The 11,912-nt window shown below is 44.8% G+C and overlaps 1 protein-coding gene across 1 annotated transcript; it reads right to left on the bottom strand.

The window, feature by feature from the left end:
• Nucleotides 1-2,153: 2,153 nt before the first annotated feature.
• On the bottom strand, nucleotides 2,154-11,328 carry Atp5f1a (ATP synthase F1 subunit alpha). The gene is made up of 12 exons (XM_006973855.3): nucleotides 11,148-11,328; nucleotides 9,340-9,418; nucleotides 7,356-7,525; nucleotides 6,594-6,767; nucleotides 6,332-6,498; nucleotides 5,996-6,144; nucleotides 4,989-5,140; nucleotides 4,665-4,889; nucleotides 3,775-3,882; nucleotides 3,505-3,649; nucleotides 2,867-3,017; nucleotides 2,154-2,579 (listed from the first exon to the last, which is right to left on the bottom strand). The coding sequence occupies exons 1-12, from the start codon at nucleotides 11,205-11,207 to the stop codon at nucleotides 2,498-2,500; spliced, it is 1,662 nt and encodes a 553-aa protein (XP_006973917.2). The 5' UTR covers nucleotides 11,208-11,328; the 3' UTR covers nucleotides 2,154-2,497.
• Nucleotides 11,329-11,912: the final 584 nt, after the last annotated feature.

Here is an 11,912-nt window from a genome sequence, read left to right as displayed (position 1 = left end):
TTGTACACATTGGTCAATCACTTGTTCTCAGACCCTGGAAGAGTAAGCCTCAGGCTTTGCCACTCCCATGCAGCTGAGGCACCGGGGTTCTTGACATGGTTGTGCCCACATCAACTTAAGACTTCACTTACTCAGGTCTCCCCCTGCTCCCTACAACATACAAAATGTAGTTTTGCAAGTCAGTGATCAAGTTTCCACGAAGGCGCCTGATTCTGTTGAGTTCCTGCCCTGATTTTCCTCAAGGATAGACTGACTGTAAGCCAATAAACTCCTCCCCAACTTGCTTTTGGCTATGGTGTTCACCACAGCAACAGGACGCAAACTAGTACAGGAATGTCATTCACAGGGGCGTGGGCACCTTGTGTCTCCCCCTGCCGACTACTATGAATTGCCTCTAAATCCTCAGGGAGAGGTGGAACTCTGTGACTCCTCTCCACTATGGGACATTGACAAGCCCAGCAGATAATCGCAACTACTTGAATTCAAGAGCACCATGGCAGGCGGGCAGTGGTGGCACATACCTTTAATCCCTGCACTTGGGAGGCAGAGGCAGGCAGATCTCTGGGAGTTCGAGGCTAGCACAGGCTACAGAGTGAGTTCCAGAACAGGCTCCAAAAATAGAAAAACCCTATCTCAAAAAACAAAAACACCTAGGAAGTTGCTTCCAGAATGCAACTGTACACACAAGCTGCTAAAGCTGTGGTCCAAAGGTCCATCCCAAGCTGGCAGCTAAACTTGGCAGTGGCATGCACATGGTAGTGGTTTGGGAGACAACGCTAAAGATTGAGGGGTTTGTGCTTCTCCCTCCATGTTTTTAGAGCTGTTAAGACCAGACACCGTGAGGCAGAGAAGGGTCTCTTCAAGGAGACCTTGAGCAAAGCTGAAGGCTAGAATGCAACTCATTGATGTTAGATATAACTGGACCCTGAGACATCTTCTGAAAACTGCATACAGGGAGTGGAGCCAGCTCAAGAAAGAAATTGTTATGGACAGAACACTAAGAAATTGTTAAGGGCAGAGCTGAGCTAAGCCCCTTTGAAAGTCAAACTTCAGCTGCAGAACATAGAGCTACAGGACTTGGGAGTCTGCCCTGCTGGCTTTGGGTCTTCCTTTGGTCCAATCTTCCTCACTCCGACACCACTCCTCCCTTTTGGATAGGAATGCACATTGTGTCATTGTATGTTGAAAGTATGTAAATTCTACAAGTCAATTAGATTGCCTTGAGACCCAAGAGATTTTAAACTTTTTAAGTGTTCAGCCTGTTAGGATTATAGACTTCTGAAGTTGGACTAAATGCATTTTGCAACATGAGATAGCCATGAGACTATTGGGGTACAGGGGCAGATTGTAGTTTGAATGAGAAATGTTCCCATAGGCTCATGTATTTGAACATTTGGTCCTAACAGAAAAGTAACTACTACAGTCATTATAGTCTAGTTCCATACAAAATACTTTAAATCTATTTAATCTATTTAATTAAATCTATTTAATCTATTCCCTTCCCTAGTCCACCAAAAGCACTAAGGTTTCCCTATTTTCTTAAGGAGTACTTCAACAAACTATATCCCTAGTCATGAGCTCATTACTGAAGATGAGTGCTTTGATGGTATTCAAAGCCCTCTAAGAAGTCCCCAGTGCATAAATAATCTCAGTATGCAAACTGCTACAAACTGAACTAGCCTACAGGGAGACCCTGCCTCAAGGGGAGAAAAAAAAAGATTGAAATAAAACCAGGCATGGTGACACATACCTATAATTTACCGAACAGGAGGCTGGAAGATCAAGAGTTCAAGGTCAGCCTCAGCTACCTTTTAGCCAACCTGTATTATGAAACCCAGTCTCAAAAACAAAAACTGAAGACCTATGGTAATGCTCTTTCAAAGGTGTGAGGCCAAGTTTAATCTCCAATACCACATAACAACAGAAAGAAAATGACGGTTACCAAGGACAAAACTTTGAGAAAGGGTCTCAAGTATCTCAGGCTGGCCTTAAATTCACTAGGTAGCCAGTAATGACCTCGAACTTCTGACCCTCCTGCCTCAATTCTTAAGTGATGAGATTGTAGGTCTGCACCTTCCCAAGCAGTTTATGTGATTCTGGGATTCAAACCTAGAGCTTTATGGACGCCAGGTACTTACAAACTGAGACATATCTCCAGCAGATTTCTCTTTAATCAATCACAAAGGACTTTAGAATCTGTACCAATATTTAAGTAGAATGGGTTAAGAGAGCAATTTGCCAGCTCTGGCAAGAGAACCCATACAGTGGAAGGGCAGCATCGACTCCTACAGGCTGTCCTTGGACCCCCCCTGTCCACACACAAGCCACAGTATACACCTGCACCTGCCCCCACACAAACTGGCACACAACATGGAACCTTTATTTCGGTGATTTCTGTACATGAGGAGTACGGAGCAATCCTTTACAAATGGAGGTGATTTTACCGAATAAATGACAAAACCAAAGCAGTGTCTGACACACACGGATTCATGGGGCTTTATGGTTCAAACCCAGCCAAGAAGTTTGTTACGATCTCTTTCAGCTTTGCATCTGATTGTTCTGAGATTTTCCCATCGGCCCTGTTTGGAAATAAAACAAGATTCAATGACTAATGCAAATGACCTGGGCAAGGACTCGATGACAAGGCTAACCTAGAGAGCTGAAAGGTAACTGTTAGGTGCACACTTGAGATCCCAGCACTTGTAAGACTGTCAAATGCTGAGAACCACCCAGGTACAATGTGAGCACCAAGGCCAGGTAGGGCTAGTACACAGCAAGACCCGATCCCAGCCCCCAACCCCCAGGGAAGGAAAGACTGTATAAAAACTGCACCAGTCACAACAGAGGCCACTAACTCCACTCATACCTGATATTGCCCAAGAGGGTCTGGTGCTGGCTGATAACATGAGACAAGAAAGCATTCTCAAACTTGGTGATCTTACTGGGCTCCAGCTTATCCAGATAGCCCCTCACGCCTGCATAGATAACAGCCACCTGTTCTTCAATAGCCATGGGAGCTGAAAACAGACACATTATCCAATGAATTACTCTAATGCCGTTTTACCAAAGTCACAGTCCCATGGCCCACCCACTCTGACGTTCTGTACCTGTAACTCCACTTATTCCTCTTTCCCACCCTCCTCTGCAAAACCCAGGAGTATAACCTTTGGGTATAACCTTTATAAGCATTGCTTATAACCTGATAGTGTTTACACAGTATTTGTGGTATAATTTGCTGGGCTTTTTAGGCAAGATAAAAACACACTACTATTCTTCTAAATCCACTAAACTCCATATTCATACAACATGAAGATGTATTCAATATATTTGATTTTCCTGGTTACTAATCTCGTAACACTACATTTGAATGGTGATAAGGACTACATCAGTGAAATAAAACAGATGGCTTTTCTTTGTCAGAAGATTTTGTGGTACAACACAGCCCTGTAGACCAGGCAAGACCCTAAATTACAATAGGAACCTGACCAAATGAAAAGAACTCACAGTACTGTCCTTGCTTTAACAACTCGGTCAGACGCACACCACGACTCAAGAGCTGTTGAGTGGCAGCATCAAGATCAGAACCAAACTGGGCAAAGGCAGCGACCTCCCGATACTGAGCCAACTCCAGCTTCATGGTCCCGGCCACCTGAGCAGACAAGGTGACGTTAACATGACTCAGTGTCACACACAACAGTATACAAATAGTTAATACACTTTTTAAGATTTTAGCCTAGTAACACACTCCTCCCCAACAAAGTGAGGTAAAATCACCTGCTTCATGGCCCTGGTCTGGGCAGCAGATCCGACACGGGACACAGACAAACCCACGTTAATGGCAGGGCGGATGCCTTTATAGAACAACTCTGTTTCCAAGAAGATCTGCAATTCAGGAATACAGACATTAATAAGCTTTAATTTTTTTTTTCCCAAATTTAAGCCACTGTGCCAAAAGCTGAAACCCAAAGTCTGAGTAAGATTGCTAAGTGACCTTTCTACGTACCCACTGTTGAGAAAGGTGATATGGGGATTGGGGGGAATGAGAAGATACTTATGTTGAAAAGGTAGATGCAGGTTGCACGTGCCTGTAATCCTGGCACTGAGGGGCAGAGGCAGAGGATCACTGCAAATTCAAAGCCAGCCTGGGCTACATGCAATTCTAGGCCAGTCCAGACTACATAATGGCCCAGTCTCAAAAACTAAAACAAGGGCAGTAACGGAAATTCTCAAACACACGTTAAAATTTTCTAGGGTTAGAAAATAATGAACCAAAACATGCCCAGTCAGGTGCGGTGGCCTATGCTTTCAACCCTAACACTAGGACTGTAGGTCAGTCATTCTCAGCTATACAGACAGCTGGGACCACCCGGGCACCCACGAAGTGGGTTTACGGATGGTTATGTGCAGTCAAAGGGATGCTGGGATTCAATCCTCTGCAAAAGCAGCAAGTGCTCTTAACCACTGAGGCATCTCTTCAGTCCCTAGTCTCCTTAGTTTTGTTTACAATATTCCATAAAAAAAAAAGCAAAAGGTGCCAGGGCTACACAGAGAAACCCTGCCTCGAAAAACAAAACAAAACAAAAGCAAAAGCAATTTACTAATTCATGTTTACTTGCCCCAACCAGTGCCTTAATAATCAAACACCTTAGCCATTAATCTGATACCTGTCCGTCAGTGATGGAAATAACGTTCGTTGGAATGTAGGCGGACACATCACCAGCCTGGGTTTCTATGACCGGCAGGGCAGTCAAAGAGCCACCACCAAAAGAGTCATTCATCTTGGCTGCTCTCTCCAGCAGCCGAGAGTGCAGGTAGAACACATCTCCAGGGTAGGCTTCACGCCCAGGGGGTCGGCGCAGCAACAGAGACATCTGGCGGTAAGCCACAGCCTGCGGGACAGAAGGCGGCGGTGAGATCTAACTGCTGAACAGCTGCAACTGTTAATGTCCACTAAGGCAAACACACATGTTCTAAAGACATCCTCTGACCTGTTTGGATAAATCGTCGTAGATGATCAAAGCATGCTTGCCATTATCTCTGAAATACTCTCCCATGGAGCAGCCAGAGTAAGGAGCCAAATACTGAAGTGGGGCAGCATCAGAAGCAGTAGCTGACACCACAATGGTGTACTTCATGGCATCTGAGGAGAAAAAGGTTTCCATTTTACAAAGCTGTAAACTTTAAACCAGAGGCTATGGAACAAAACTGCCCAGCACCTGCACTCTGTTTAATTAATGGGTGGGGGAGGGAGTCCTAGGGGCAATGGTGCTTGCTATGCAAGGCTGAAACAATTCGATTGCAGACCCCACACAAAGGGGAAAGAAAGGAAAGAACTCGATCTGTACAGCCCACCTTTAACAGGCTCCAAGTCAGAGCACGCTATAATCCCAGGAGGTGAAGACAAAAGAGCAGAGTTCCACGTCCTCCTGGCTATAACAAGCCCAAAGCCACCCAGGGAAAGAGGAGCTACAGTACACTCCTCCTCATCCCCAGGGAAGTAACCCCAGCACAAGGCTCTAGTCCCTGCCTGACCCTGGGAGGCAGAAGCAAGGTGACTATTTAAGGTCAGTCAGAGCTGCATGAGACCCCATCTTAGAAAAACCCAATCAAGCCCAGCAATGGTGGTACACGCCTTTAATCCCGCACTTGGGAGGCAGAAGCAGAGGCAGGAGGGTCTCTGTGAGTTTGAGGCCAACCTGGTCTACACAGGGAGTTCTAGGACAGTCAGGCTTTGTATCAATGTTTTCCTACCCACCCCGAAAAATTAAAACATTAAAAACAAACAAAAACAAAAAAAATCCCCCCAAACTCACCAACCAAAACAGTAATCTAAAGTAATATACAAAGCAGCACTCGGGTTAAGTGGTGCCTCACAGCATTTCCTTGTTTCTGTTTGGATTTACATTAGACCCTCATTCAGTAAAATCAGCCTTGGGTACACAGAGACTCCAAGATTAGCAGATAGAACGGCCCTAAGACTCAAGGTCTTCAATACCTGCGTCTGTCAGTCTCTTCACCAACTGGGCGACAGTGGACCGTTTCTGACCAATAGCAACGTAGATACAGTACAGCTTCTTCTTTTCGTCAGTCCCATCATTGAAACGTTTCTGGTTGATGATTGTGTCGATAGCAATCGATGTTTTCCTTTCAAGAGAGTGGCATGACACTAAATATAAAACTTCCAGGCAAAATCCTGTGACCACTGCTAACCGCCAGTATCACCTGCCACTGCCCCATTACAGCCAAGGCATTTACCACCCAAAATAAACACGTAAATTATTTACTCAGGATCAATACCAGTTTGAACATTTAACAGGATTTGAGTCTTTACCCAGTCTGTCTGTCACCGATAATCAGCTCACGCTGACCACGACCAATGGGCACCAGACTGTCCACAGCCTTAATGCCAGTCTGCATTGGTTCCCGCACAGAGATTCGAGGAATGATTCCAGGGGCTTTCAGGCCCACTCGTCTCCGGGTCTTAGAACCAATTGGACCCTGTAAAAATATTAAAACGTTAAAATGAAGAAAAAGGACCCCTCAAAATCAGTTCTGATGTTTGCCACACCGGCCTCCAATCAACATTAACCCACCTTTCCATCAATGGCATTACCAAGGGCATCGACTACCCGGCCCAACAGCTCCTCGCCAACTGGAACGTCCACAATGGCTCCTGTTCTCTTCACAATATCACCTTCTTTAATTAGCTTATCATTTCCAAACACGACAACTCCAACATTGTCAGGTTCCAAGTTCAGGGACATACCCTGCACAAAGGGACAAGTGAATAATGAAGCCTGAGGGCCACCCCCAGCAGTAAGTAATCCCAACAGCAGCGGTTCCCCTCCCACCTGCTGTAGTCTAATCTTTCAACGAATGGTCTCTGGGCAGGACTTCATCTAACAGCTGGGTGGGAGAAGCTCCCGAAGGCTGTCCTGACCTCCACACTGCACACCAACCTCCACTAACAAATATCAGCAGAGCTCCGGACAGCTACACTCCGACTCAGATCCATTTAGCAATGGATCTACTCTTATGGGGAAGAATTCAGTTCAAGTAACCAAATGCTTTTGCATAAAACAACCTTAACAGCCACAAAGGAACTGACATGAACTCACTGAAATTTGTGTGAACCTTCACTAAAATTTTAATTTTGGTGCCAGTGGCCACAACTTATTTATCAACACTTAAACTAAAACATTTCTAGTTTATTCTCTTTATAACCTATAATAGGGGGTAAATGAGGCAAACTGAGACTTAAACATTTTTAATTTCTGACAAGCTCTTAATTACTACATGAGAAACCAAAGCCGAAGATCCTAAAATAACAACAAAACCCCCACTTTGTAACTTACCTTTAAGCCTGAAGAAAATTCTACCATTTCCTCTGCTTGAACATTCCTCAGCCCATGTACTCGGGCAATACCGTCACCGATGCTTAAGACACGCCCAGTCTCTTCGAGGTCAACAGATGTGTCAGCTCCAAGAATCCGCTCTTCAAGAATGGAGGACATCTCAGCGGTGCCTGAGAGAGAACAACGCGATTTAAATAACCTGGTCCAAACAGCTTCAAAATCCATTTCCCAACAACTGCTTCATGGTAACAAAAATCTTTCTAAAACATAATACAAATTCTATTTTAAAAGCAGGTATCTGGAGCTGGAGAGAAGATGATTCAGTGGCTAAAAGTATTTGCTGCTGTTCCCGAGGATCTGGGTTCAGTTCATCACCCACATGGCAACTCTCAACTGTATCTAACTCCAGTTCCAGGGAATCTGAAGGCCCCTGTGGGTACCAGATATGTACACACATGCATACACCCAGGTAAAACACTCATACATGTAAGTAAAAATACATAGATCTTTTTTTTTTTTATATAAAATTGGATATCCATCACTGTCAAAATTATTGAAAACTCCAAGTGACTGAAAGGAAAACCTTTTTCATAAATAAGGCAGACTACAATCTAGACAAAAAGCTGATAAAATTAAATATTCCCCTTCCTAATGTGTTATATTCTTTCCTCATTTTATTTCTAAAGAATCTGTATATATGTTAAAATCCAAATTTCTGGCTAAACTCTAATACTCTAAAATTAGGTACATTAAAAAAAAACAAAAAAGCAGTGGGAGCAGCAGAGTACTAGCTCCTTAGGAAAGTGCTGGCTGACAAACCCAAGAACCCAACCCTGACCCCCAAGACAGTAGAACAGACTCACAAAATGCTGTCCTCTGCTCTCAACAAATGCCTCGCGGCATGCAGTGCCCCCCAGCCGCCACAGCTAATGAAATGCAATAAATGGCAGCTAGCGAGACAGCTCACTGGGCAAAGGCACCAGCAAGCCTGGTGCACAGGGTTCCAGCCCCAGACCCACAAGGTAGGAAAGACTTGGCTCCTGAAAGCTGTCCTCTGACCTCCACACACACAGCATGGCTCACATACATGTGCTGTTCAATAAACAAATGCAAAAAAAAAAAAAAAAAAAACAAGAAGTTATGAAATTTCCCCTTTAAAGCACCTAAGCACTAGTGCTCATCTTACACTATATACATATATACACTAATGTATATATTTCACCTTTATTTTAAAATTACCAATATATGGCCAGGGATGTTGACCAGTAGTATTTGCCTACAAAGCTCTGGGTTCCATCCCTAGCACCTCCAAGACAAAAAGAGGAAAAGCCCTCTAGCACATCTCCAAAAAAACTCCCCAAGCAACTGTCTTTTTGTGTATCTTTGCCCGTCACTTCCCTAATGTACCTGCAGGTATAAAACAGAAGCAATTGTATTTGAAAAAGCCTATCAATTTGGGGGGGGGGGATGTTCATTTTCTTACACACCCCTCTCTCTCTCTCTCTCTCTCTCTCTCTCTCTCTCTCTCTCTCTCTCTCTCTCTCTCTCTCTCTCGGCAGGGTTTCTCTGTGAAATAGTCCTAGCTATCCTGGAACTCACTCTGTAAACCAGGCTGGCCTCGAACTCACAGAGATCTGCATGCCTCTGCCTCCTGAGTGCTGTGACTAAAGGCATGTATCACCACTGCCCGGCTTTCTTATACTTTTTACATGAGGTTAAAAAAACAAAAACTTTCACAGTTCAGAGAGGGTGCCTATTACATATGTATATTGTTTTCATCCAAAAGAAATTATCAGAAGTCATACAGCGTAACAGAGAAATATATAGTTTTATTAGACAAAGAAAATCTATCAAGACTAGGCATTTTATCAAGACATTTTAAATGGCACATTATGGTTTAAAAGTTTCTGTAGCATGTTTTAAAAGAGAAAAAATTTAATAAGGAAAAAAATCTCCACAATGTAGATTTAAAAAACTGACTTACCAGTCTTCTGAAGTAGAGTGTTAGAGGCATGAAGATTTCTTGCACCAATGAAGGATGACCCCAGAACATTTTTGAAGACCTAGTACAAAACATTCTTTAAGCAACTTGATTCTAGGAAAACCACCACACATAAGCTGTACTCATATACTTGTGCAGGAATGTATACACAAACACACACAGGCACACGCACGGCTTTCACAAGCTGGTTGTGATGGTGGTACATGCCTGTAATCCCAGCATTCATGAGGCACAGGCAGGAGGATCACATGGAGTTTGAAGCCTCACTGGTTTATACAGCAAGTTCCAGGCCAGCCAAAACTGGACAGCAAGACCTTGTCTCAAAAAACTACAAAACAAGCAGCAAAGACTCCATAAAACTGGCAAGTTTAAATAGGGGCTTTGGCTGATCAAATGGTAAATTTTGCCTAAAAGTCAAAGAATTACACGGGAAAGCCCAGTGTGATACGAGCATCTACTGTGCAAACTGCTGGTACACAAGACGACGGAAGGCTTATTTCCAAAAACAGATGTTAAGAAAATCCTTCCCTTAAAGGCATCTAGGTATTACTATTTTGCTGTTAGATTTCAATTGAGTTGTGGAAATCTCAGTAAGATAACCACTATCGAAATAGGGGGAAGCCTCAGTGTGCTTCCTACTTTTTTTCTTTAAAGGGCAAATAATGATTGGGTGAGCGAACCAATGCTGCAGGTAGATTAGAAAATGAGATAACTGTTTCACTGTCTTGAACAAATCCAGCAGCAATGTGGAACCTGGACCCCTGCATGTTTCCTTCTACCTGCAATACCGTGATTGGCCACGGTGAACTCGGAGTCGGCTAGCCTGTAATAGGAACCAACACAAATCTTTTCTTAAAATGCCTCTTTTTTCTGCTAAGAGAAACTAAGATGCTACCAGTGTTTTCTTAGGGAAGCAGGATAGCTACTCTATTTATTTCGTCTTTGGGATTCGTACTGCTTTTATAATGAAAAGGTAAATGTATTATATAGGACTTAAAGGTCATACATTTTTTAAGAGATATTCTCAATATCATAGACCATTCTCAGTGATGGGCACTGACTTAACATTTCCCAACCCTTTGTTCTATTTTACAACTCTTTAAACATGAGGTGGGCAACTCAAGGACAAAAATCTTTTAACGTGTCAAAAAAAAAAAAAAAAACCCAAAAAACAAAACCCCCCACTAAGTCTTCTACCTAATTCTAGCCCATTTACAAAAATCCCATCGTCGTTGACAGGGCAAACCACATCAACTGCTTCTGTACCTAGCGATTTTTTTCACGATCCTTTCCGTTTTCAGCAGCAAGTGACAACCACCCAACTACCCAAAAAAAATCACTTTCATTTATTCCTTTCCCTTGAATTGACCTCTGAGCAGAGGCGAAAGGATCGGGCCCGTTGACCTTCAGACAATGTCAGGCTCTCCCCGTTCACCCGCACAAAGCTGCTGACAGCTCCGTTGACCTTCAACGGAGCCAGACCCCAGGAACAAGCCTCGGCAGGCCAGACAAGCCGCGCACAAACCCCGACCTTCACCCTGGGCCGGCCCTCACCCCGAGACCGGGATCCTCCTACAACCCCTGTGCCCGGAAACGCCAGGGTCACGGATCCCCCGCACCACCGTGCACCCAAGGCCTTGCAAAGGCGACCGTCCGCGCCGCCCAGCAGCCACGGTGCAAGATGGCGCCGTCCGCCCCAGCCCCGCATTGCACTGCACAGCCCCGCGGCGCTCCGCAGAGGCCTGCAGCCGCGCCCACGCCCGCCTGCCTGCCCAGGCCTCGGCGCTCACCAGTCCCGCCCGGCGGGGGAGGGCACGGGCCACGGCCGCGGCGACGCGCACGGTCAGCATCCTCGCAGCTTCTCGGGGAGATCCTCCGCGGCCGCAGGCTCCGGACGACTGGCACAAAATGGCCGAGCGCGAAGGAAGGTCAAGGCAGCCAGCCCACCTGACCCGGAAGTACCGCCCCTCTCCTTCACCTCCGGACGTAAATCTTTTTTTTTCTTTTTTTTCTTTTTTTTCTTTTTCTATTAATATAGTTTGTTTTAACATTTGAAACTAAAGATGAATGGATCACTTGTTTCCAGCCTCCCTGGCATTCATCATACCTTTTTTTTTTTTTTTTTTGGTCTTTTGAATCGACCTTGTGGTTGCCCCGGGCGACCACGTGAGCAAGGAAGCTTCCCTAAAGTGGGTGTCATCCTACCCGGGGCTGCGCAGACTGCGAGCAGGATTCCCGGTACTGAGTGTAGCTCCTGCACCCCACCCAGAGGGTTTAGTCCTCAGGTCCTTGGCCTCGCCCCAGACTTGGAAATAATCTGACGTTATTTTAAGTGTTCATTCTTACTAGTGTGTGGTGTGTATGTTCACGTGCCAAGGCGTGCAGGGGAAGCCCAAAGGGCAGTCCTCTCCTTCCACCTGATGTGGATCCTGAGACTCAAACTCAGGCTTGGAGTGCAAGCACTTTACCACTGGGCCATCATGCTGGCCCCCGGTCTGGGTTTATAATAAATACCCAAATACTTTTTAATTAAATTAAAAACTCATAAAAATTTT

This window comes from Peromyscus maniculatus, chromosome 19, assembly GCF_049852395.1.
Source record: "Peromyscus maniculatus bairdii isolate BWxNUB_F1_BW_parent chromosome 19, HU_Pman_BW_mat_3.1, whole genome shotgun sequence".
In the NCBI taxonomy this organism is placed as follows: Eukaryota; Metazoa; Chordata; class Mammalia; order Rodentia; family Cricetidae; genus Peromyscus; species Peromyscus maniculatus.
The sequence above is the reverse complement of the archived record's forward strand: the minus strand, read 5'-3'. Positions and strand labels throughout refer to the sequence as shown.

Coding starts and splice junctions, on each gene's coding strand:
- Atp5f1a (XM_006973855.3), bottom strand. CDS start 11,207: ATGCTGACCGTGCGCGTCGCCGCGGCCGTGGCCCGTGCCCTCCCCCGC. Junction 6,768..7,355: donor AATTTTCTTCAGGCTTAAAG/GTAAGTTACAAA, acceptor CCCTTTGTGCAG/GGTATGTCCCTGAACTTGGA. Junction 4,890..4,988: donor ACGACGATTTATCCAAACAG/GTCAGAGGATGT, acceptor TCTGTCCCGCAG/GCTGTGGCTTACCGCCAGAT.